The 27,615-nt window shown below is 44.3% G+C and overlaps 1 protein-coding gene across 2 annotated transcripts; it reads right to left on the bottom strand.

Annotated features, from left to right (window-relative positions):
- Window positions 1–240: 240 nt before the first annotated feature.
- Window positions 241–27,566, bottom strand: TUFT1 (tuftelin 1). Of its 2 annotated transcripts, XM_073323429.2 has the most exons (13): window positions 27,458–27,566; window positions 16,929–17,003; window positions 16,275–16,379; window positions 15,414–15,500; window positions 11,611–11,700; window positions 11,150–11,221; window positions 10,171–10,284; window positions 6,867–6,995; window positions 6,148–6,242; window positions 5,384–5,489; window positions 4,495–4,578; window positions 3,062–3,162; window positions 241–2,509 (listed from the first exon to the last, which is right to left on the bottom strand). In XM_073323429.2, the coding sequence occupies exons 1-13, from the start codon at window positions 27,515–27,517 to the stop codon at window positions 2,446–2,448; spliced, it is 1,182 nt and encodes a 393-aa protein (XP_073179530.1). In that variant the 5' UTR covers window positions 27,518–27,566; the 3' UTR covers window positions 241–2,445. The 2 variants fall into 2 exon arrangements, with proteins under 2 accessions (XP_073179530.1, XP_073179531.1); XM_073323430.2 differs by lacking the exon at window positions 11,611–11,700.
- Window positions 27,567–27,615: the final 49 nt, after the last annotated feature.

A 27,615-nucleotide genomic window follows, 5' to 3' on the forward strand; every position in this document is an offset into this window, starting at 1 on the left:
GTTCAGTATTCGTTATCGGTCTTTTGCTTGAAGGGAGAAGAAAACTCACTTTTATTTCAGAAGAGGCTTTGATCAGGAAATCTGATAATCTGTGCAGAAAGCCAGCATCGCCCCATCCAGCTACAATGTGGTTAGATGTTGATAGATGTTTGGCTGCATGTGCGTTCCCTCTGTGTAATGCCCCAGCCCTGCACAGACAGTTGGCACAGCGAGCGAACCGCCCAATGACCACAAGATCTGTTAAGGGACGAAGGCACCCAGCCAGGTTTATTGTTGACGAAGCACGATACTAGTATCCCGCAGACTCTACTGGACTGCTAATACATGCATGGACCATAACAATGAACCAGCTCAGTGAACAGTGGGACATTCTGCTCCTCCCTAAGCCAGACAAAGATATTCCCTCTGAGATACATCTTTTTACCCTAATACAAACAAGTTAGTACTGCCCCTCTGACATAGTTACTTCCCCCAAATGTGGCTAGTTATCACTCATCCTTGTACATATTGGTTCAATTAAAACATCTCTATTACGTACGGTCATCCTGACCGTATCTCCTAGGAGGTGTCAGTGTGTTCCTGTTATCCTTGGGAAATGTTTTCGTACCATCCTTAATATCGGGATGTGTTTGCACGAGTACTCTGACTAGCACTCCTTAGGAATGTGTATTTCTGCAATATTAGGTCTGTTCTTGCCAAATTATGTGAGCAGGTCCTGCCTCATACCAGGCCTCTGACACAAGGGCTTATGTCTCAGGCTCTCTTCCTACTACAGCAGGATTATTTGGAGTCAATATCTGCTTCAGCCAGTGACTTGTACTAATTGTGTGATACCGAGTTTCCATTTTCCTACTCGCTGTTCTAGGCCAATACAGAAAGACCGTCTGCCTCCATCCCCACCAACTGTCAACATTCAAGCCAATACGGGTGTAAGCACCTGACAGGCTTCCCTTCTTCCTTTACAGCTGAGCACTATATCTGCCTGGGACGTGCCATACTGTGCCGTACGGGGCTGAGTGGCTCTCCTCTGCGAAGAATTGGATGTAGGCTAATCAAGAGTTATGCAGTCCAGGGCTACTGGTCTAAAACCTTTAAACATGCATCAGCGCAGGCTGCAGCACATGACTGAATAGCTCAGGGACGTGGAGCCATTCGCTTCCAGGATGCTGGTGTTAATAGTGTCTGAAAACTGTTCCCACTGGCTGCTGATCAGCGACCCGCATCAAATGTTGACATCCAGCCTGAGTCCAAATTCCCATAATTAATGTATAAAAACACAAATTCCACATACATCCCAGCACATATGCACTATTTACATAATTTATTCAATCCGCTACAGATTATTTGGACGGCTATGTAAGGCATATGGTTTTCTGCACTAAAGAGGTTATTTGATAGGTACCTTTCACAGGACTGGCTCTGCCTTTGTCTACACTAGTTTATAGAGATACAGGTGTCATATGCTGACATCTTTCCTCTACCAGAGATATAGAAAAAAAAAAGAGAAGACTGCTTCTTTTCAAATCACATACAAGTTATATAATAACTTTCAAGCCCGGAAGAAAAACCAGATGGTATCTTCCACTGAAATCAGGAAAACAAGCACGCACTAAATATGCTACATAAAACTATGGCATTAGCACTCGTGCCCGTTTCCAAGCTAATATGAAGACACTAATAATTTACTGAAATAAATACAAGTAGGAACTGGATAACCTCTTCATTTATACCTACACAGATCTGTGTAAGGTTCATCTCTATGCTCCAGAGGAACAGACTATTGAAAAGCCTTGTGTTGGATGCGTCCCAATGAACAGCCACACGCAGCACTCGCTGTGAACACAGGAGGGAAGAGCCAGACCTTAAGAGGACATCAGTTGGAGTCAGCTGGTTTGGTGCGGTTTGGGAGAGAAACATGGGAATCTTTGTGATTTCAAGAGGATGATTTTGGGTGCTGATATTTTTAAAAAAGATTAAAAACTTAAGTCCACCATGGTTAGTTGCAATTTAAAAAAAGCAGGATTCCACTGAGGCATAAAGAAGGCCTATAGTATTGTAAGTTGCTCATAGAGCAATACCAGGCTTAAGCAAAGGAAGAAATAGTAAAAATAACTGTATCAGGGAAAGTCAGCCTAACTCTTGGGCTGAGTGCAAGTGGGTCTGTCTGTTATATACACACATGGGTTGGATGTTCCCCAGACACCACATCAGATACCATGCTCAACAAATTTGCTTCTGATGGACTCTGGAAGCCCCTAGGGACAGCAGTATGGAAAGGTCAGTTCAGTAGGCCTTGCTGCTCTGCCAGTCCCCTCCAGGAGACGGCTTAGCCCTTAAAGCACTACAGTTCTCTGGAGGCATTGCCCTCCATTTGTCCAGCGAGCACAGGGGGTGGCAGTAGCAAATGGTGAGTTTCTTCAGTTCAGAATCCGTGCCCAGGAGAGCTCATGTTTCCAGTACTCTGATGAGAGGGAGGGGCTTGGGTCCAAGGGGCTTCGCCGACCTTTTACTACAAAGCAAAAAAAGGAAAGCACTGAGGCACGTAATCAACTATATGCATTGGAGCTATAACTCAAATTATAATGCATGCCTATCAAACCTGGGTTCTTTACGTCCCCCCGCCCCGCCCCCAGATCTATCTGGGTTATTATATGCCTCCCCGCATCAATCTCTGATCATCTTCCAAATATCTATGCACTAAGGTTGACAAGTCTTGTACCCCCTTTACAGACAGGGAAACCGAGGCAGAAGGATACAGTTGCTTTGCCCCTTGCCAGTGCCTTCCATCAGGGGTCTTGGTGCTTAACAGTGAATCAAGCTTCACAAGCACTCCCACAAAAAGGTATCTCCCCATTTTACAAATGGGAACATTGAGGCAGAGTGAAAAAAATGACTTGGTTCAAGGCAAACACTGAGGCAGTGACAGGATTAGAACCCAAACCTCCTGCCTCCCAGGCCAGAGCTTAGCTCACACGTCCCTGTAGAAGAAGCAGCTTGGAGCTGAACACCACAAAACCTGGTCTTGGTCTTCCTCCACAGGTCAATGCGGCTCCCTGCTTACCTGCTCACATACTCAGATTTTGAGCGAGCTCTGGTGCTATGGCTGCCAGGGTTGGTTTGCTTCTCGATCAGGTGCTCAATACGATCGTGCATCTCCAGATTCTGAAACACAGACCGGACCAAGAGTTTCAGGTCAGTCTGGAGAGAAAGGCCAAAGCGGTGGCGTGGAGTTGATTAAGCTACCACCCAGTGAACAGAGTGCTAGGTCAGCAATTCCCATGCGTTATCAGTTTGCCACTTTCCTAAAAAATAGTTGTGAATAGCGCTGGGGGAACATCAAGATCACCAGTGGTACGTGAAATGTGCACCACAATTTGGGAACCCCTGTGCTACATTAACCCATTGCATCGGAAGACCACATGACACAATGCTGGATAAACAATAGACAAGTTTTACTCCTTGCACTAAGGGCCTGAGGTCAACCCATCTTTGAGCAGACTGCACGTTAATTAGGGGCCCAAAGAGGAGTCAGGGGCAAATTAATTTCTTGCGGCTTTCATCTAATTCACCTTCCTACGTGCAAACTGCAGCCAACATTGTGCTTTGACACTTATGATCCAAACAGAGCTCATGCCCCTGTGCCGCCCCCCAGTCAAGGTTTCATTAGCTTGGCAGTTCTACAAGAACATATGGGATTAAACAGGACTTTAACTTGGATTTTAGATTAAAGCAAAGTATCAAATAGACAGCTGGCTGCAGTTGCACCATTTCAGTTTTCTGCCTTCAGGTTCAGGAAAAGGGGTGACATGCACTCACTGCCCCATCCCCCTCTGCTGATTAGCAAAATGCCAAGGCACCATGAACGGAAGAGAATGGTTAAAAGCTGCCAGCACAGGCTCAATTTTAGCCAAAAAAGGAGATGCATTTGCATTCCAGTATCAAGGACCCCGAAGCGCCGCTTTGCAATTTGCAATGTTACTATCTGGCCCATACATGCCACCAAAATAAAAGCTTCATGGCTACGGAAGCACGCTTTATGAGATCATGGACTAGACTGGAGTTGTGTCTGCTGCAGTAACGCAGCTTCACTAAGAGAGAGACAATATAGTGTAAGAAAGTGGCTCAGCGGAAACTATCTAAACCTACAGACTTCAACCCAAGCATGACCTGTCCTTGCTTGTGCAGTGGGCACACTGCATGCTAAGGCTTTGCTGGCTTCTCTATCACCCCGACTGGGTGGCCTTCAGTGCTTTCGAAGAAAAAGCAAAGTTCATTCCATACATTCCAGTTAGTTGTTCCAAACTTCAAAGTGACTTGCAAAATAATCACACGTGACATTTCACTGGCATTTAAAGTTTGAGAGGTTAGCTCGTATCAGTTAAACGGGAAAGCTCTGATCAGTTAAAGCAGGCTTTATCACCCCTCAACATGCACTTTGAAAAAACAACTCCTAGAAAGGCAGCTCAGACAATCTAAGGAAACTAACAAACATACCTCAGCTTCCAAATAGGCAACTCTCTCTTTGAGCTCCTGAATAATCACATCCTTCGCATGAATCACTGTTTTGGAATTCTGAAGCTGTAAAGGAAAAAGTTAATCAAGATGACTAAAGAAATCTCAGACATGCCTACACTAGACAAGGTATCTGGAAAGCATAATAAAACGAGGAGCCTTTACCAAAAAATAACATACCGTACAGGTTTTCTGTAACTTTGGATCAGGGAAAAGGAACTCAACGTTCTGGGCAAGAGAGTTCAGAACTTGTGGACAGTCTAGAATTAACTATTTCACTCCCAGAGATTCATTGATGGGCCCCACTGCAGACAATGGGCCAAATTCACTGCTGGTATACAGGAGAGCAACTCATTTTATTCCCAAGTAACTAGTCTTGCTGGGCACTATGGTCCGATTCCCATCATCGCAACCATTCCTTCAGAAGATCAGTCCTTTCACACCTGGGTCCCTCGGGGACCGTCATCACTTTGGAGGGCACCGGGATGGAAAGTGCATGGTGATATTTTCAAACAACTCCCTCTAGCAGATGATCAGAGCCAGGCTAAAAGGCTCTGTGTGGCATTCGGCTCATGCTAACTCAGACAGGAGAGACTTGGCACACTTTTCACTGCCTTGGTCCCTTTTCCTCCTCACACCCAAAAGGAAACATTGCCTTCTTCCCTTAAAGAGGGTCTAAAAATAGCTTTACGCCCCTCAGCGCAGATTCTGCAAACTCAGCATCTTTTGTATTATTTGCATTCCTGTAGCTCCAGGAGCCCTAATCATGGACCAGAGCCCCACTGTGCTCAGCACTGCACACACACAGGGGGGGGGAAGACACTGCCTGCCAGCACCAATATGTTTCCTAGCCCCAGCAAGGCGCACCCACCTGCTCAATCATCTGCCGGACTTTGCGCTGCTGACTCTTCAGCATGTCATCGAGATGGTGTATCTTCTCCCGCAAGGTGGCAACTTCTTTCTCCAGTTTGGCCGACCTAGGAAAGAGACATACGAGTGAAAGAGCCATTTAGCCTCCCCCGATTAGCAGAGGAATACGAGACTGAGCGTTTCACCACAGACATCTCACCACCTCCCCAGAGCGGTGTTTATTCTGCCATGGACGGTCAGTTGTGGGTAGTGTCTCCTGTACACATGCATGAACCCCAGCCACTTGGCAGAAAAGGAGCAGTAATAGGTAGAGAAAGTAAGGGAGATGGGGTTTTATCAGATGATGATTCATGGAGCTAGACAGCTGCTCTGGACTGCCAACAGTAGCGAAGACTGAGTGGAGCAGAGAAAGACAAGGTCTCAGTTTACCATTTGGATCCTGGAGCAAACAGGAAGCTAGTGGAGGTATCTGAGAATGGACTGATGTGGTCAGGTTTTGGATGTGGGAGATCTTTTTTCTAACAAGGCCACATGAGGACAGTGCTCAAATTATAGGGAAGGTTTTTGGGGCACAGCAGCCTGCAGTAGGAACAGGCGGATTACTCATCTTCTTGAAAAAACCCTGACATTCGGCAAGCAGCTACACCCGCCCTTCACAAGAATGCAAAGTCATGCCCCAGCGAGCTGACAGCCTCCTAGGCTCTCTCCCAAATTGGTGACTGCCTAGAAGGAGTCTCAGCATCCCTGCCCAAGGCTGAGTCTCACCTATCCTGTTCGGCGAGCTTGTCATTTTGCAGGCTTCTCAGTTTCTCCAGCTCTGCTTCACCTTCTTTCATCTTCAGCAGCAAACTCTGATGTTCCTGCAACAGATCAGAGGACAAGTTACAACAGATGTTCTGGCCTCTATTTCAGGGCAGAGGCAAAGCATCAGGCTATGTGGATCTGTAGCACTGGGCAGTCCTAGGAGGCAGCCTTGGTTGTCAGCAGAGATGGTGACCCTACAGTCTGTATCTCATGGAAATTTAATGTCTCCTTTCACAAACAAGAAAGAAAGAAATTCTCCATTCCCTTTACAGGATGGGGCAGCAGCAGTGCAAGTCTCCCCCACACTGCGCTCTACCACCGTGCTTCACCCCTGCCCTAGGCAAAGCCCCCAGTAGGGGAGCTCAGTCTCCAGGGCTTGTTGACACCTTAGCCCCTCTCCTGAGGATGCCAATACAGGTGCCAGCTGTGCAGGTAGTTATTACATGGACACCCATCCCCTGGAACAGGTTACCCAGAAGCCACCAACAAATGGCAACCGGCAGACAGCTGGCACGCTTTCTGCTGTAGGGGAGACACTTGTGCTACAGCAGCATTGCTCTGGAACTGATCAACATCCCGCACCTTACATGTTGCAAGCACTAAACCCATCACCCTTTGCAGACAGAGTGGTCCAGCCACTAGACCATTAAGCAGGTCCCATGTTGATCTCTAAGCAGTACCTTCTCCATCCCTGACATGAGCCTCTGCACTTCCTCCAGCTTCACTTCCTTCTCCATCATGCCCTCCTCAGCCTTCTTCAGAGCTGCACTGGTTTGCTCTATTTCTTTCTGGTATTGAGAGGTTGTCATCTGCAACAGGACACAAAAGAAAGATGTTTCTGATCCTCAGTCAACAAAGACAATGAGAAGGCCCCACTCGGTGACTGCATTTTAAAGACATGATGGCATTTTTAGTCTCAGCAGGTGTATTTTGCTGAAGGAAGCCAAACAGCCCAAAGTGCTGGAGAGAAGGAACGATTACAACGCTTTGTCTTCAAAGCACTTCAGGCTAACTGATGCATAAATCCTAGGGCAATGAAGACAAAAGTGCATCATAAATGCCAGAAAACTCATCATTCAGGCATGCGAGTTATGGACGTTTTCCATCTTGTTTCAAATGAACACACTCGGGGTATGTCTACACTTGAACCACTACAACAGCACAGCTGTGCTGCAGTAGGGCTTCTGTGTAGACACCATCTACAGTGTACACCATCTACAACCAGAGCGGTTCTTCTGTCAGCATAGACACTCCACCTCCCGGAGAAGTGGCAGCTAGGGCAACGGTAGAGTTCTTCTGTCAACCTACCTCGGTCTACATTGGTTGGCTTAACTACATCACTCAGGGGTATGAATTTTTCACACCCTCAAAGAGGTAGTTTTGTCAATGTAAGATCCCAGTGTAGACCAGCCCTCAGCTTGCATGACATCCCCTAGCCCAGGAGTCAGCGACAGAACCGGAACTAGAACTCAGGAGCTCCTGGCTCCCAGACTTGTGGGCTGAGCATTAGATGCTTCTGTTGTTCTGTAGAGAAGGATTCTCTCTTCTCACACCCACCAATCTCCCAGGCTTGTCCAGAAGGTATAGCCGCCAAACCGATTAGCATCTATACAACATCCATTTAAACAGGAAAATTATTTGTCAGATAACTAGTACAGCAGATCTCCGGAATCATGCACAGATTTCCAATCCCTGGGGTTTGTGTCAGGAGTGCCCCAAACTCAATACATTTCTGCAACTCCCACCACCCCCAAACTCTCTCCAGGAAGCAGCAGAGCCCTAGTCTGCACTTAAAATTTAGATCGACCTAGGTACTCCACCTATGCTTCCCCACCAGTTAGTTACGCTAGCTCTTAGTCACCCAAACACACATCCTTGCTTTGGAGAGGAGGGGAACAAGCAGATCTCTGCGGGGCCTCCCTCTAGGAGCACACATACAGGGTAATAGCATTGCCTTTTCCAGCCATTTTAGGGCTAAAGGGATTTCTCTTAGACAACAATTCACTCAAGATCCAAGAAAGGAAATGGAGCCTGGAACCATTGACACAATGGAACTAAAACCTGAGGTTATCCACAAACATGGACTCCCCTCCACCCCAGGAGCTCATTACATTTAATGGAGTCTCCATATACGCTATGCCAACATGACAAAACCACAGTTTTTCCCTAAAAAAAGGGGACCATTAATCCCCAGTGCTGGGGAAAGAAGCAAGAGAGAGATCCTGCTGCGTCCGCATCACCTAGCACACAGGACCTGTCATTTGAAGTTACTTGCACTGCAAAACCTGCTTATATCTCTAAAGCAGTGTGTAAATTGTCACAGCTGAGTGAGTATGAATTCAGCTGCCACCTCAGAAACCCACGTTTCCATTTAATAAGTTACTTGATATGAAAACATGGTGGGGTCCCAGCTGCCCAGTTTGTGCCACATCCCTTCACCACCAAGACATCTTGTGATCTTGATGTAACAAGCTAAACATCTCTCAGAGGAAGGATTGTGTTGTGGAGAAGGCACTGGACAATTCAGCAGATCTGGCCGGGCTCAATCCTTGGCTCTGCTTCAGACTCCCTATGTGACTCTGTTCAAGACACTTCGTCTCTGTACCCACCTTTCCCCATCCATAAAATGGAGATAATACTTCCCTCATTCACAGTTTGTTCTAAGGCCAGAAGGGACTAGTGTGATCATCTAGTCTGACCTCTTGCATAACACAAGCATCCTACCACCAGAACAAGGACTTGAACCCTGGGCCCTCAGATTAAAAATCTGATGCTTCACCATCCGAGCTATCTAGGCAATTCACTGCCGTACGCAAGATACTCCTATGCTTGTCATGAGCACTAGGATGTCCTACACGTAATTAACAGGATAAACAGAAATTGGAGGAGACTAAGGAAAATGACCAAAATGTCACTTGTCTTAGCAAGTGCTTTGCCACCACCCACTAAAGTCATTATGATTGTACCTTTTAACTAACATTACCTGGAAACAGTCATTGTATAAATCAAAACCAGTTTGTGAAAATTTCAATGCAATGTGTTTACTTACAGTTTACAGATTGTACATATTTAGTTAAGACTAATGGCAACCCCCATGCTCAACTTGACCTTTCAACCTCACATGGGGAAGAGGCTGGTTGTGCTGGCTGGTGTGAACTAGCCAGAATTTTTTTTTAATCAATCATTGTTAAAAGCTACTTAAGTCCATTTACTCTCTGGGTTTCAAAACTGCCTGAACAGCAGCTCTTCAGAAGTGTCCCCTAACCACGCAGGCCAGCACAACCCCAAACTGGTTTCAATTATGATGTATTTTTTGTATTGTGCTTTCAGCCAGGAGCCCCAGTCAGGGATCAGGGCCTCATTGTGCTAGGCGCTGTACAAACCCAAAACAAGTTTGGGTGTTGCTATCAAGAAAGGGCAATGTAGCTCTGATTGTCTGGGGGAAAAAAATGGGAATTGATGGTTGACAGATTCATGATTTATAACAGGGGTCGGCAACCTTTCAGAAGTGGTGTGCCAAGTCTCCATTTAGTCACTCTAATTTAAGGTTTTGCGTGCCACTAATACATTTTAACGTTTTTAGAAGGTCTCTTTCCATAAGTCTAACATATAACTAAACTATTGTTGTATGTAAAATAAGTAAGATTTTTTAAATGTTTAAGAAACTTCATTTAAAATTAAATTAAAATGCAGAGCCCCCGGACCAGTGGCCAGGACCCGGGCAGTGGGAGTGCAACTGAAAATCAGCTCACATGCTGCCTTCTGCATGTGTGCCCTAGGATGCCTACCCCTGAGTTATAACCTTTAATCCATATCACACCCTCCCATTCTGCTTTCCAACACAGCTTGTATCAGCTCCAGAAGGACGGGGCTGGACTGTTTCAGAGAGCTCTGAAAGCTACGTAGCAGCATGCACTTGAAGCTAGCCCCTCATTCAGACAAAGGTCAAGATCTTTCAGCAGTTCAACACTGCTGTGTATTCACCTCAAACGCGGTCTTGTCGGACTGATGCCGCTTCTCAGCCTCCTGCAGTTTCGTGAACAATCTCTTTGCTGTCTCACGAATTTTTTCTGTGTCTTCTTCTGAATCATCATCCTCCTGCAAACACAGCATGGAAGCTTTATTGGTCTCAAGCTGGACACTACCAGAACAGACACATTCTTTTTCTCTGCATGTGGAGGAGCCAATACTTTTGACCAATAGGTTACAAAAGTAAATACATAAAAGGCTGCAGAAGTTGCGGTAAAGTTTGATTTAGGCAAGTAAGAGAACAAGTTCTCAAATTCTACACTGAGTCAGGTGCCTGAGGGCCCATAAAAGAAAAAAAGTTGCATGTGACTTTCTTATGTCTCCTTTCAGCCCCCCACATGGTGTTTCTAGGATGCTGTCATAAGCCACCCTTAGGTATCTCAAAACCATCAAGTGAACGAAGTCATGACAGCTTAAACACTGACCGATTACTGAATCCTGCCCCCCTCAGTTATGGCTTTTAAACTATTGGCAAAAGGGCTGCAGCATTGCATGGTGCCGCTCTGTAGCATGGAATGCCCTTACTGCAGAGACAGGATGAGATGCTGTATATTGCTCAATTTTCTTCAAATTGCACTCACTTTCAGATAAGATGGACTCCTTAATTATCCCTGCATCCAAAAGGCTTGTGTGAAAAGGAGCCTTGTGCTTGCAGAGATTTAAAAAGAAGGTGAGCTCATTACTAGAGCAGCTGGTTTAAATGCATGTGAAAATTAAGACCTGACTTCTAACCAAACCCAGATACGGCCAGAACTGCACCAGTGAGCTTTGGAATGCAAGGAACCCAGACACAGCCAAAACAGTACCAGTGAGCTTTGGAATGCAAGGAAGATCTTAGAGCAGTTATAGGTTTGAAGTGACCCCTGAAGTGAAGATTTAAAAAGAAACCAAATCTAACTGCTCAAAATACAGTTTCCCTTTTTTGGTTCCATACCTGATCCTCCAAGGAGTTCCTATGCAAGCCATCAGCGTATCGCCATATTCCATTCTGGTTTTCGAACATTACCTATTAAAAAAATTTAAAAATCAAGAACTGTGATCCTCCCTCAAAACTAGGCTTAGATGTTACAGACAGAACACTTCCATCAGCTTTAAATCTTTGTATTACTGTAACAGCTTTAAAAAAAAGGAATGTATTCTTTGTAATAGGTTTACAAAGAAAAAGTGCACTAGTGCATTTGAACAGCCAATGCATTTAGCTTGCTGAATCTCTCGTTTGCTTCTGCATATTTCTCAGTTCTTCCTCCAAAGAAGGTCTTCGAACAGGCTTTTAATCACCCAAGAGGATTTTATTTCTAGGCCACACTTTGCTGTTATTTTTAATCCAAATGTGGCACCTCTTTCCTCAGGAAAGCAAGTGCCACTGCAAGTTGACTGAAGAAATGTTCCTGTTACCTTTGCACATTGCAGGTTAGTCTTAGCTCCTTGTCTGCTCTCAAGTTTACTACTTATATCTTCCCGCAGCATCTTCAAAGAACTTCTAGCCTGGTAAATGCAAGTCAATTTAGCTTTGTCTGTGTGGACAACAGTGTCAATTATTCTTTTCAATATACATCAAATGCACATGTAATAGGTCCCCAAAACAGGGTGTAAATTCATTACATGCCAGTGTTTGAGGCCAAACAAGCAAGCAGAGGTCTTTGTCTTGTACCAGCGTGCCACAAAAGTCCCTGATTTTACTGGATATTCGCCAGCAAGCAGCACTGACTACAAGTGTCTTACTATCCTTGTTAAAGTGTAAAGGACAGAAGAGGGACATCCCAATATGTATGCTGATTTTTCATTATTGTTTAATTTTCTTTGCAAGAGTACTTTGAAAACTACAACAAACAGAAGTACCTAACAGATTCTTGTTATTCCATACATCTAAGCCCATGTGTCTTCAGCCATATGGCAGTTTACTAACAAGTACAGTCTTGACTTGCACCTGTGATACAGAATTAGTCACTAGAGAAAATGAATCCGGTAATTTTTACAGGGTCACTCCTCCAGCAATAGTGACACCAAGGCTGAAATGCTAATATTTCAGCATGTACTTTCTGCATCTATAAGCATTTTTCATACAAGGATCATCAGACACTTTTCTAGCTTTAAAGCTCTCAACCCCCTCTGTGAGGTATGTAGTGACTCACTTTAGAGGAGAAATCTGAGACACAGAAGAGCCAAGATCATACAGCAGGTCTGACTATGCTACGTGGCACATTCTATCTCAATGACACCAGCCACGGATCCAAGGTTCTTATAAAGCACAAGAGCGGCTTCAACTGGTTTGAGGTAAAAGGCTTCTTCTATACAGTTTCGGTATGGGCGTAACAACAACGTCTGTTAGGGGTGCATTTATTTATTGATCTACTTATATCAGGACAAGCCCTAGGGCAAACACAGTTCTGTGCTTATTTCTCCTATAGCCGTTTTCATCAGCAGATCTCAAAACACTTCAGTCTTTTAATGTATTTATCTTCAACTCCCCTATTAGGTAGGGCAGCATTATCAGCCCCATTTAACAGATGGGGAACTGAGGCACCAATTGGCAAAAGGACTTTAAGATCACACAGGAAGTCCTTGAAAGAGTAGGGAATTAAATGCAGGTGCTCCCACATCTTAGGCAAGTACCCGTAGATCCTTCCTCATTCTGCTGGTATAGCTTATTCCCCTTCCCATACAGATAAGAGTTAAAGCACTACACCATACGTGTTGAATAAGGCCTAAGTCACACCATTACCATGACGGGCACTTACACCAAGTATACATCCAGCTGGAAGTGGGGGACACCCTGACCAATACACACCCAATGAGAACTCACTGTAACAAGTGAAGAGTGGTTAATAAAATGGAAATCCCAGAGACTTAGCACATGCATATAAAGATTAAAGCATCTTGATGGCTTAGAGATAAATTTCAGTGGCTCTAACTCAGCAGCGTCCAAACTTTTCCTCTCGCGCCCACCCTTACCAGTCATGGAATGTGCCCCCCCCCCCCCCGACACGAGCCAGGAGTGGAGCCATGGCTGAGAGCGGGGGCATGGCCATGGATGGAGCCGCAGCCAAGGTGGAGCTGGGGAGGAGCGGGGCTGGTGGTGGCACTTCCTCCCTACGCCCCCAAGGGGGCTGGCCTGGGCTCTGCCACACCTCCCGGACATCCCTCCATGCCCCCCAGGGGCGGCACACCCCAAAAATTGGGGCCCACTGCCCTAACAGCAGGAATTGTTAAAGCCTTTGTGCTTTTCAACTAGTTTTCAATTAGTCCGACTAGGTCTGTAGTGCGATTACTGCAGTGAGGAGACAGAATGAACTATTTTTATTTTTTAGGGGAAATGCATTTTGACTCAGAAGCTGGAGGCCAGGATTCAGAAGGATAATATAGAATGGAGGCATACGAACTGTCCTAGTCACTCAGATGTTGGGCTCTCTAACCCAGTATCCCATATCCCACAGTGGAAAGTGCAAGAAGCCCCCACAATAGAAAATTATGGACACATTTAAGTTTATTTAAAAGCCAAGCCAGAGACAGACCAGCCTAGACCCCACTATTGCAAAATATGGAAATGGTTTAAATAGCAACCAGCTATTTCCCACCCCCAACCCCACAAAGGTCCAGTCCCATCACTGCTGCCAACTGGACAGGGAAACGTTAACGGGTAGTGATCAATGGCTCCATGTCTAGTTGGCAGCCGGTATCAAGTGGAGTGCCCCAAGGGTCGGTCCTGGGGCCGGTTTTGTTCAATATCTTCATAAATGATCTGGAGGATGGTGTGGATTGCACCCTCAGCAAGTTCCCAGATGATACTAAACTGGGAGGAGTGGTAGATACGCTGGAGGGGAGGGATAGGATACAGAAGGACCTAGACAAATTGGAGGATTGGGCCAAAAGAAATCTGATGAGGTTCAATAAGGATAAGTGCAGAGTCCTGCACTTAGGACGGAAGTACCCAATGCACAGCTACAGACTAGGGACCGAATGGCTCGGCAGCAGTTCTGCGGAAAAGGACCTAGGGGTGACAGTGGACGAGAAGCTGGATATGAGTCAGCAGTGTGCCCTTGTTGCCAAGAAGGCCAATGGCATTTTGGGATGTATAAGTAGGGGCATAGCGAGCAGATCGAGGGACGTGATCGTTCCCCTCTATTCGACATTGGTGAGGCCTCATCTGGAGTACTGTGTCCAGTTTTGGGCCCCACACTACAAGAAGGATGTGGATAAATTGGAGAGAGTCCAGCGAAGGGCAACAAAAATGATTAGGGGTCTGGAATACATGAGTTATGAGGAGAGGCTGAGGGAGCTGGGATTGTTTAGCCTGCAGAAGAGAAGAATGAGGGGGGATTTGATAGCTGCTTTCAACTACCTGAAAGGGGGTCCCAAAGAGGATGGCTCTGGACTGTTCTCAATGGTAGCAGATGACAGAACGAGGAGTAATGGTCTCAAGTTGCAGTGGGGGAGGTTTAGGTTGGATATTAGGAAAAACTTTTTCACTAAGAGGGTGGTGAAACACTGGAATGCGTTACCTAGGGAGGTGGTAGAATCTCCTTCCTTAGAGGTTTTTAAGGTCAGGCTTGACAAAGCCCTGGCTGGGATGATTTAACTGGGAATTGGTCCTGCTTCGAGCAGGGGGTTGGACTAGATGACCTTCTAAGGTCCCTTCCAACCCTGATATTCTATGATTCTATGAACCCTTGAAGTGTCAGACATCAGATTTCCTTAGGCAAAACTGCCTTTTAAGAGGCAGCTCTGGTGCCATGCCTGGGTGTGGCTGGGGAAAGCCTAGGCAAAAATCATGCAGTTCTCACACTGCTGACTTGCACTTTTCCCAGTGCAGCACTGCAAAATGCCTCGGCACTGTGGCAGTGTCAGGCCATGTCTACACTTACAAATGCGCCTGTGCAGCCATGTTATGCCGACAGGAGAGAGCTCTCTGGTCAACGTAATAAAACCAACTCAACAAGCAGCGTAGCTGTGTTGGCAGGAGAGCGTCTCTCCACCCCACCCCCCACACACACAGAGCCCTGTGCACACGAGCTCTTATGCTGGCAAAATTTATGTCCCTCAGGTATGTGGGGCTTTTTTCACACCCCTGGGCAACAAAAGTTTTGCTGACATAAGTACTAGTGAAGACATGGCCTCAGTCTTGCAGCTGTGAGAATTCAGACTTTGGTTGGGTTAAGTCAACAACATATTGTACGTTAATTCTGAAACCAAAAAGCTACCTCTTGAATGTAACGAACTTCGCTTTTCAGCTGACTGACATTCTGTTCATGCTTCACCTTGTCCTCAGCTCTTGCTTTCAAGTAAACCTGAATCAGAAAGAAATACCCAATGAAACAGCTGTTCAGTTGCAGAAGATACAAACCAGAATGGTTACAGTCACAGAGTCAGGTACAATGAGGCATTGAGCTCTCAAAGCCCTCTAAGATCTTCCAGATTCCTTTTCTACCTCTAGTCCTCCTTTCATCAGGACATTGTAGCTGAGATTTGGACACCCAATTCCCATTAATTTTAACTGGCTTTGAAAACTTCAGCCTCTAGCTTGACCTTTTCAATAAAATAGTTAATGATGGTTATTGCCATCAGTTTTTCCTCCTCTTTCCAACTAATTTTTATTCACTGCCTGGTTTTACATTTGGATGGTTTTAAAGCATTTGTTTATTTCTCTAAGCTCTCCCTTAGGATTCCCAGGGTGTGGAGACTAAACATTCCTCAGATGCCATTTTTGTTTCGAGTTTTTAAGAGTTCCAGTTTAAACAAGTTAATTCCATTAAACCTGGGAAAGTTACTCAGCAACTCTGCTGAAGTTAATTTACTGAAACAATGCAAGGTTTCTACATTTCAAAATGGCCGCTCCTGAAAGAAAACCCACTCTGCAAGCATTGCCACATGCTCTCCTCCCCAAGTAAGGACACCACTAACCACACTTGCTAAGATTTCTTGTTTGCATAGCCAAATCAAAATGTTTAGTTTACATCTAAAATTAAACAAGATGAATTTAGTCTTAATGCATATTAGGTACCTCTAAATTAATTGTGCAAATTAATTATTCAGATCAGCTGGGAACCATGATTAACACTAACCTTGATGATCTCCTCGTGACCATCGCTGGATTTGATGCATTCTGAAGCCAGTGAATGGCCATTACTTGATCTGTTGGCCACCATAGCAAAGGCCCTTCCAACAGGCTGCAAGAGACAATATAGTAAGACATTTAGATATTGAGATGATTTGTTTGCATAGCTTGTCTGGACCTGGCACAGACAGCTTTCTAGTCAGATCAGCATCAAGCACTTTATTAGAGGAATGCTGTGTAAAATGCAGTCTGGACCCTGTGGGACAGGGACTGTTTTTTAGTTCTGTGTTTATACAGCCCCTGCACAATGGGACCCTTCTACATGACAGGGGCCCCTAGGAGCTACAGTAATTAAAGGATGCTCCTTTAAGCGATTTGCAATGAGAAAATGCTTATGCAGCTCAGGAAATGAAGTTCTCTCTAGCATATCAAGCATAGCACAGTTTGACTACGATCCTTTACAAAGTTCTCTCCCCTCCAAAAAGTTATTGTGAACAACAGCTTTTACATATAAGCCAGAACAGAAGAAATTTCTACTCGTTTTAAAATCACTGTTTTTTAAACAGCCCTTAGCGTGGAGTCTGCTGATAAAATTCAAAACATGGTACATAAAATTAGCAGTTCCTACATACAGCAGTATGTTCATGCCTGGAACACACACCTTTTGTTTCACCTGATCACATCTCTCGCCTGGAAGGTCATTCTGCAACGTCAGCCGTAGCACTTTCACACTGTCCTGTAAAGACGACGACAGACTTTAATTAAAAATGGTTTATGTTGCTCCATGGTTAGGTTTTAAAATGTTTTTTTGTATCCACATCAAACATTTGACACAGTTAAATACAAATCTCAAATACCCATTTACATTTTTTCCAAAGATCAGAGAATTGTCTGCACAGACACGAGGGAAGTCCTGCCTCTTCATCTCTTTGATTTTGACTACAGTTGATGTAGTAAAATAGTTAGGATTAAAAAGGGGAAGACTTGAAGTGAAAAGGAGATTGGATAGCACCTCATCCAAGCCCCAGATAGACCTGAGGAAGCACTGGTGGGATGGGAAAGCCATCAGAGGACCTGGCAATGATTATACTAGCCCCCAGGCCAGAAGACCTACCCCTGGCCATATGTGATACAGGCTGATCGTTCAGGGGTTGCCATAGATCCAAAGCTGCTACTGAAAGTATCCAAGTCTCTGTTCTGCAGTAGTACCTTCCCTCAGATGGGAAAAACCCAGTGACACATTTATCCCTTCCTTTAGTTCTTTGAGACTAGCTAACTTCACTGCACTCTGCCTGGAAGTGGAGAACACCCAGAAACTGAAGATGGTGCAGAATGCATTTGTCCATTTAAGCCATACTTCATGCCAACTGTGCACACCCCCAGGGCTCCGCGAGCTATTATTTCCAAGTGGCACATAAAGGGATTGGCTTTAATCTATGACACAGGTTTGAGACCTGGCCACTGTAGAGACCACTCTGCTATCCCATAGCTGTGATCAGTATAGTCAGAGCACTCATTTTAAAAGGACACTGGTTGCAGCTGAGGCACTCTCTGAAGGCCTCAGAGAGGCTGGAAGAATGTGTGCGCCAAACTGAGAACACCATCTTGCTTTGTGAGCGCCATTTCTTATCAGGATCCCCACAACCCAGGAAAGGGGTGTAGATGCAGGATTTGCTCATGGGAGTGTGCCCAAGAGACCCAGAGCTCAGAACAGTGACCAGATGACACTACCCAGAGCCAGGGGGCTTAGAAACACGTGGGATCCAGCAGTTGGGTCTGCTGAAAACCAACTGGGTATGCTGCAAAGCCCATCTCTTCTCTGGAGTTTAGAGAGAGGTGGCTGGGGGATCTAGAGTACACAAACAGCCCCTTGTTGATTGCTGGTGGGGAGTGGGTAGTTATCTGTTAGATCTGACAACTGGGGTTAGACCAGAAGATCAATCATTTCGAAAATCCAGATCAACAGATGGGCACTTAATAAATCAATTTGCACAGTTAAGGTTGCTCAGCTCTCCTTCAATATTTTCCTCATGCACTAGGAATCAAACAATTAACGTCAACAGCAACACTTCTGTTTCTCTGCCTATCCCAGTATAAAACTTAGCAACTCTTAATTTACTATTCTCCTTCTACAAACACCCAAGCCTTCATAGGCTACCATGCAGCCTTAAAGACACAAGGAAATAAGTTAAAAGTAGAATTCACTCTTTTAAGGTATGGTTTTCTTTTTGTTTTCTTAAAAATAGAACTTTTAACAAGGTCTCCTGAAAACAAATGTCAGAGATGGTCTCGGTATTCTTGGTCCTGCGCAGGGGAATGGACTAGATGACCTCTCGAGGTCCCTTCCAGCCTGCCATTTCTATAATTTTATGGCTCCAGGTCAGAAACCCAATATTGATATTTGTGTAAATAGAGCTGCTGTAATTGGACAAACCCACTGCCACGAAGACAGGTAAATTGCTGGATATCAAAAGCTATGATATGGTTAATGAGATGCCCTCAGATTGGCACAGTACAAGTCAGTTCTGAAATATAATCTTTACTCAAATTCCAAAACAGGAAGTTATACAAAGCTCTGTAACAGATATATTGTAATTTACACCTGAAATACCGTATAGAATTTCCATGTATACTCTTTACAAAGGGTTCTGAAATAAGCCATTCAGTAGGGTCCAATTTCAAAAGCCATCTCTATTTCCAAAATATCTGAGTATGTTCCTCACACAAATTTTAACTATGCTATTTTGTTTTTTCCTGATGTTAAGCATTAACATTATTTCCATTCTTTTCTCCTGTTAAACCCAATTCTCTGATACAACCTTAAGCTATGGTTTCATTACCACTGCATCAAATATTTAGTAATGTCAACACATGTATTTGTTTGGAATTTATATTCCAGCAGATGTTTACATAAACATGATTAAGTAATTATTTGAAAAGCCTATTATACAACGAGACAAAAAACGGTGGCAGTTAACTTTAATACAGAGTTCAGAGTAGCAGCCGTTTTAGCCTGTATTCGCAAAAACAAAAGGAGTATTTGTGGCACCTTAGAGACTAACAAAAGCTTATGCTCAAATAAATTTGTTAGTCTCTAAGGTGCCACAAGTACTCCTTTTCTTTTTATAATACAGAGGCGTGCTTTCAAAACAGTTCAAGTTTTAGTATGATTTAAGGTCATTGGCGGTCACAGTTTTACAATGGTGAAAGCAATTTTGTAGAAATTTATAATCAGGTTTATGGAATATTTCACCAGAAGCTTCCTCATGCATGTGTGTGTGAAGCAAATGAGGCAGTTGCATTGTAAAGCAATTGGGCTAACAGCAATACAGTCCACGTCACAATAAGACAACCTCATCCGGAACCACTTTCTTATCACAGAGAAACAAGTATATCAGAATACTGGACAATCTATAACCTGCATGCTGACTAATTTAATGATTTAGTATATCACATGAACTAGCATTTGAATCTACAATACTCTGCAATTAGCTACCTAGAGAACAGGCAGGCTTCAAAAAGTGCAGCTAAACCCACTTGCAATAAGACATATGTCTAAGAATTCAGGTATTATGGAATGCACCCCAGATTGCCTGTGCAAGCATGTAGGATGCAATTTTCAAAAGCACCTGAACGACTTAAGAGTACAAATCCCACTGACTTTCATTGGGACTTATGCTCCTCAATCTTCAGAGAACTTTGAAAGTCCCCCCCTTAATACATTGACTTCTACTTATTACAGTTGATCTGTTTTTTTTAATTCATATGCAATCACTTGACATATCCGACAGAGCAAGAAGTTCTTTAATATTCGACATTGGTGAGGCCTCATCTGGAGTACTGTGTCCAGTTTTGGGCCCCACACTTCAAGAAGGATGTGGAAAAATTAGAAAGCGTCCAGCCAAGGGCAACAAAAATGATTAGGGGACTGGAACACAACTTATGAGGAGAGGCTGCAGGAACTGGGATTGTTTAGTCTGCAGAAGAGAAGAATGAGGGGGGATTTGATAGCTGCTTTCAACTACCTGAAAGGAGGTTCCAAAGAGAATGGATCTAGACTGTTCTCAGTGGTAGCAGATGACAGAATGAGGAGTAATGATCTCAAGTTGCAGTGGGGGAGGTTTAGGTTGGATATTAGGAAAAACGTTTTCCCTAGGAGGGTGGTGAAGCGCTGGAATGCGTTACCTAGGGAGGTGGTGGAATCTCCTTCCTTTGAGATTTTTAAGGTCAGGCTTGACAAAGCCCTGGCTGGGATGATTTAGTTGGGGATTGGTCCTGCTTTGAGCAGGGGGTTGGACTAGGTGATCTCCTGAGGTCCCTTCCAACCCTGATATTCTATGATATAAAGTTTATAAACCCATTACACTTATCAGTAAAAGCAGGTTAATCTTTAATTCATATGCAACAGTATTTGTCTCATTCAATAGGTTTTACAGTTCAACATGGCAGAAACAGGCTATCCCATTCAGATCCTGTAAGTAAGAAAAAGTTTCTTGAAACAACATACTCATTTCCCTGTCTCATTTGGAGCCTTGTTTATGAGTGCAAGATTCTTGTCGATAGAAACAACAAAGTGAAAGGCACCTGGATGGGTTTTAAGGTGTCACACAGTGTAAAAAGTCATCTATACTGCATGCCTAACAGTTTGGATTCCTTAAACAATCTTTTAACAGCCAGTCTCTGCAGCGGGCAAGTGTTAAAAAAAACAGACTTGCTAATAAGTCTGTATAAGTAGGGGCATAGCGAGCAGATCGAGGGACGTGATCGTTCCCCTCTATTCGACATTGGTGAGGCCTCATCTGGAGTACTGTGTCCAGTTTTGGGCCCCACACTTCAAGAAGGATGTGGATAAATTGGAGAGAGTCCAGCGAAGGGCAACAAAAATGATTAAGGGACTGGAACACATGAGTTATGAGGAGAGGCTGAGGGAACTGGGATTGTTTTGTCTGCGGAAGAGAAGAATGAGGGGGGATTTGATAGCTGCTTTCAACTACCTGAAAGGGGGTTCCAAAGAGGATGGATCTAGACTGTTCTCAATGGTAGCAGATGACAGAACGAGGAGTAATGGTCTCAAGTTGCAGTGGGGGAGGTTTAGATTGGATATTAGGAAAAACTTTTTCACTAAGAGGGTGGTGAAACACTGGAATGCGTTACCTAGGGAGGTGGTAGAATCTCCTTCCTTAGAGGTTTTTAAGGTCAGGCTTGACAAAGCCCTGGCTGGGATGATTTAACTGGGAATTGGTCCTGCTTTGAGCAGGGGGTTGGACTAGATGACCTTCTGGGGTCCCTTCCAACCCTGATATTCTATGATTCTATGATTCTATGAATGCTACAAATTATGCATGTGCGCTACAATGCATGCCTGCTATGTCTGCACACCAAGAAAACTGTGTCAGTGCTATATAAATTTGCTGCAAAAAAGGACAAGGAGTGAATATTCCTACGACTTGCAGTCCATGGGCTATTCATTATCTACAGAGCTACATTCACCAGTCTTAGTAATCCTCCTGGCTACCTGAAACTCGTTCCAGAATTTTTGGGTTGCCAGAAATTTTCTAATCAGCTAACCTCACAAGCACCTCACAGGACCCTACGCAACTGTTCCACATCTGCCTTTGTGGGCTACCTCTCACATAAATTCAACAGTAATTAAATTTGCAGACAAAATCAAAAATCAGAGGAACTAGGACTAGAGATGGACTGAACCAAACCGCAGAGCAACCAAGGCCATAAGCAACAAAGGGGACCGAGTCAGTCCTAATAAATGTGAAGCTGAACATCCAAGAAATGAACAGCACAGATACAGAACAGGAGAGATCTAATCAACCAGACCTACTCATTGCACTGGAGCCTGGTTATTTCCATCATTCCTTTAATAGCATCCTATTACTTTTCCCAACATAAACAGGTGCCTCTAGTTGCCATAGGGAAGATACAAAATTAAGATGGAGATGCTTGAAGAGAGACTAAGAATTGTCATCTTCAGTAGCGAGGCACAAGATGGAAGTTTGGGAGCCACTACCCTAGACCAAAGATACCACAAACACACAAAAACTTGTATGCTGCTTTTGGGGATGGCAGGGCCTAAAGAAAATCCTGTAGACATAGGAAAGACAGACAAGAACTCGGTGAATTTTTCCCCACAGCCTTCCCATTTACTGCTTGTATTCTACAATAGTGACACTATTACAGCAAATAAGCATCTGCTCCGGAATAGCTGGTGGGGGAGCAAAGAAAAAAAATCTCTATGGAAAAATGTTGAGACTGACCGCAAGCTGTGATGTAACCAGGGAGAGCAGGTACTGTCTCATAAACATCATTCCTGGAGTGGGGCTGGCACTTTAGCCAATCATCCCAGCTATAAGATTCCATGCATGCTTTAAAATCTTGTCACACTAATCTTTCCCAAGTCAATCATTTGAGAAGTTTGGAGCAGACACATCACTGACAGTATGCAGGTTTAACAAAGAAGCTAGATAGACCAGCTCCAAGCATATCCATGCTTGCCCAAAGTTCGCATAAGCATGGATCCTTCATAGCTTGAGTCAACCTCTAAATAGAAGTGCCTCACATTCTTAAGAAGAGCTTCCTAAACATAATTCAAATAAATGTCCTGAAAACTTTTAGACTAGGGTGTGATCTGATCACTCATTCTTTCTCTGATCTTACAGAAAAGCAAAGACCCCTCCAAGTACACACAGCAGAATGTTTTAATTTCCATTGCTATTTGTACTAAATGAGGATTAATCTATGAAACTGCACAAATTTACTCGATCGCTAACATTCATTTTGCATTAAGTTTCTGGTAGATTTCCTTGTGCTTAAAATCAAGGGGTCATGAGCATAAAGAAACCCTTTCTGATTAACTTAATTTTCTGGGAGAATTAAATCCATTAAAAAAAAGGAGTTGGAAGAGAATGCATCCGATGAAGTGAGCTGTAGCTCACAAAAGCTCATGCTCAAATAAATTGGTTAGTCTCTAAGGTGCCACAAGTACTCCTTTTCTTAATGCTAAGATGAACTCTCGTAGCATGGCCAAACCTCGCTGCTGTAGTACACGTAAATTCAGGCACCTATTTACCTTGTAAGAATCCTAAGTGAAAAGGAGACCACGCACAGAAGTCTGCACTAATCTCTCCCCTACACAGACAGTCAAATTCAACTCCTCCGGAGATGCATTTGGCCCATGTAATTCCACTGATTCCAATGAAGTTAAAGCAGGAATGAATCCCACTTGTCTTCCTTCCAGCTACATTTAAAACCATGACTATGCTGGTTTCCCCCTCCTGCTCTTTTAGAAAAAAAAATTAATAACCACTAACAATTTAGAAATTAAGGAAATATATATTACTGCCCCCAGTTATTTTCTTCAAGAGGCAGGTGGTGTTCTTTGTAGCATGACAGGTGTGTCTGTGAGTTAGTAAGTGCTACGTACTACCTATTAAAAAACACTCATATTTGGAACAAACCTCACATGGCAACACCTTAGTAAATATCATATTAACCTTAAGCTATTTCCTGCATAAAGATTATGCAACTTGCTCAATTTTCTTTGCTTCCAACACACCTTGAATTGCACATGTTTAAAGCATTTACTACAGGGGTCATGAATTAAGGAAGAGCCAAAGGAAACCTGACAATTTTTGCACCATTTTCTACTTGCGCTTCTGTGAAGATCTATCTACAGCTAGGGGAGATTTATGTGGTTGTTTTTTTTTTTTAGTAAAATAAAATAAAAAATGGCTTTTCTGATGTCAAGAGTTTATTCCGAGCGGGAAGTGGTATCTGATTTAACACTGACATTCTCAGATTTTTTCAATCCGTAAGATTGAAAATGATCCAAACGTAGATATTTCCACCACAGAATAAGGTAACTGATGTTGAAGGGGAAGTGAAATAGGGTCAGTAGCTGAATTAGGATTCACATATTTTGAAAAGTCCTATTTTAGATCTCATTTGTGATCGTGGCACATTCTTTGCTGTGAAACCCACCAAGAACAAAAATAAGCAGGAACACAAGGGATGCAGATTAGTTAAATAATTAAAGGAAGAGACACTGAGCATTGCTCAGCAAAGTATGTTTTGGCTATCTATTCTCAAGAGCATCCAGAAGCAAGAAAATTAGTCTAGGAAAAAGAGAAGGTTAGTGGAGTACTAAAGACCTGGGTTAAAAACAGAAGATTATGTTGACCCGACTAAAGAAGTGACTGGAGAGCTACATAAGAAGAGGATTCAGAGTAGCAGCCGTGTTAGTCTGTATCCGCAAAAAGAAAAGGAGTACTAGTGGCACCTTAGAGACTAACCAATTTATTTGAGCATAAGCTTTCATGAGCTACAGCTCACTTCATCGGATGCATTCAGTGGAAGATAAAGTGAGGAGATTTATATACACACAGAACATGAAAAAATGGGTGTTATCATACACATTGTAAGGAGAGTGATCACTTAAGATGAGCTATTACCAGTGGATAAGAAGAGGATTATCTTTTTTGAGACCAGGGAAGAATGCCTGAGACTGAAAGCCAGGAACCCAACACCAGCATTGAATCACTTGGTCACAAGTCACTTCATCTGTGTCAAGGAAAGGAGTACTTGTGGCACCTTAGAGACTAACCAATTTATTTGAGCATGAGCTTTCAGTGAGCTACAGCTCACTGAAAGCTCATGCTCAAATAAATTGGTTAGTCTCTAAGGTGCCACAAGTACTCCTTTCCTTTTCTTTTTGCGAATACAGACTAACACGGCTGTTACTCTGAAACCTGTCATCTGTGTCAGTTTGTCGAATGGGAACAGGACTGACCAGAACGGTATTGTGAAGAGTAATTAGGCAATGTTTGCCAAGTGTTGAAGACACAAGGTGTGATAGTGTTGCTTATTACTACAGTACCACACATAACATGTATGCAATACATGCTTAACACCGCAACAGTTCCATATATGGTAGGGAAGGGCTGCAGGGAGTTAGGATTCTCTCATTAGAAGACTCAAAGATGAGTCACCTTCGATACATACAAAGGCCAGTGGACTGATACTAGCAAGGATAATGAGAAACCAAACATGAAACAATTAAACTTCTGTTGAACAACTGCAAGGGAGAAATCCAGTGTACATTTATGGGAGCCATGTTTTTCCAGGCTGGATTTCCCCCCAAGACATTAAAAATCTAGCTTCTTTTTCTTGTCTAATATTTATATAGTAGAAAGAAAATTGGATCAATTGACTGACACACAGGACTGACTGCAGGACCCAAATGGATAATTTGGTGTGCCTGGAACTGTCTCTCGAAAACTTGGGGTTCTGGAAAACCCAATCTATCAGATCCAGTATTTCTCTGCTTCATCATTAACCCAAAGAACAAACAATCTATGTCAAGAACTGTAAGCCACACCAAAATCTGGCATTCCTATCAATGAGATCTGCTGAAAGCAATTTAGAAGGACTTTGAACAAAACAAAAAAAAACACACGAAACAGAACTACTTGTAAAGTGACACAACTAAAACCAGTCCCTCTTCAGCTTTGCAAAACCTTGAAAGCATGTCTCTCTCACCAACCGAAGCTGGCCCAATAAAAGATATTACCTCATTCACCTGGTCTTTCTAACAACCAAAACACATTTACTACCAGCAACTGCCAATGCCTAGATTACTCAAATCTTATTATTAAAATCTCCAATGTAATTATCACCTTGACTACAGGCACATTAAACTCCACATAAAGCACACAATTCCATTAGCACAATCTGGATATAGTTATTTGACATCTGTATTATATCAAAACCATTTGCTGCCTGCATGACTTTTCCCACATATGTCGTAAACATTACATGAGCCATGTCTGTGGGCATCACATCAAGCAGTGCTATATAAATTGTGTATTTATAAAAATTTTAAATAGATAAATAGATAAAGGTGTAGCAGGCAATGATTCTTGTGGTGTTACTGTTTACATTTCTCTCTAGGTCCTTATCGTAGATCTAGAGCGCCTAAAATTTTTTCAAACAAAAAAATATAAAACAGAGTACAACACTAGTGAGGGTGGCTAAAGGTTTCTGATTAGCCTGGACAATATTCTGATCTATAAACTCTCCTGACAGCATACAACACTTGAAGCACACACTTGTGCCACAGGGAAAAATTGCTACTCTGAAAGAAAATAAGCCTACAGTATGTTAATACAAGATTACACGACAAACACTTTAAGGATAACGTATTTTGATAAGCATTCAACAAGGCTTCTAGTATTTTTACAAGCCAAAATAAATTAGTAGAAGGGGAGGGGGAAAAACCTTATGACAGAACTGCAATTGTAAGAGATTGAAACAAAGCCCTGTCTGTTCTTGCATTATGGTCTGATAACCTTCCCTGTTTTCAAGCAGCTCAGGAGCCACCTGCTGTCTATGGCAGCTTTCAACAACCAAGGAAAGTTTCAGAAAGGCTTTCTGGTTACTGGAGTCTCAATAACTCTCCCTTGACCTTAGGTGCCTCCTGCTTCTCCTTTGCAAAGGGCTGCCTCCCCCCACCCCCCAGGAGCATGGCAGGGGTCTTCATCTCAGACAAGAGTCCCCCTCCAGGGCTGGAACCAGAGGTGCCACAGATCCTTCACCCCCTGCGTGCCACCACAAACCCTGCACCCAAGCCCAAAGCCACTTCCATCGCAAGATGGAGAACAGCCCTGGGGACAAGAGCCCGGAAGTCACAGGGGAACCCACAGCCATGCCAGGAATCAAGGGGCCACAAGGAGCTAGATCCAGCTTTGAGACCGAGGGTGCCCCCCACTAGGGGTACAGGAGATCAGTCCTGAACTAGGGAACTGAGGGGGAATCTCTGGAGCCAGGAGGGGGTAAGACCAGCTCGCAGAGCGCCCCCCAGGAATTGAGGGGTCCCCCACAGAGCCCCAGGGGGTGAGACCAGATTATGGGGGTCCCCCCTGGACCAATGAGGAGGTGTGACCGGGGGAGGAGCCCCCAGGGACTGAGTGGGGTCCCCCATAAAGCCACAAGGGGGGAGACCAGGTCACGGAGCCCCCCCCCCGGAACTGAGGGGGGCCCTACAGCACCACAGAGACCTCGGCCCAGCCCTGCACCGGGGCCAGCCCTGGTCACCCCCATGCGGGGGGCTGGGGGCGCCTGGCCCGTTGGGGGGATGCCCTGCCCCCCACAGGCCCGGAGGGAGCGGCGGGGGGGACTCACCGGACTGTCGCCGCCCGGCCGCACCTCTGCCAGCGTGCACACGCTCCGCACCTCGCTCATGCCACCGGTCCGGCTCCGACCCGACTAGGCGGCGGCGGGGGCCCGCCCGCGCGAGAAATACCGGCCCCGCCCCCCGGCCCCGCCCCTCCGCGCCTGCA

This window comes from Lepidochelys kempii, chromosome 24 (assembly GCF_965140285.1).
Source record: "Lepidochelys kempii isolate rLepKem1 chromosome 24, rLepKem1.hap1, whole genome shotgun sequence".
Classification (NCBI taxonomy): Eukaryota; Metazoa; Chordata; order Testudines; family Cheloniidae; genus Lepidochelys; species Lepidochelys kempii.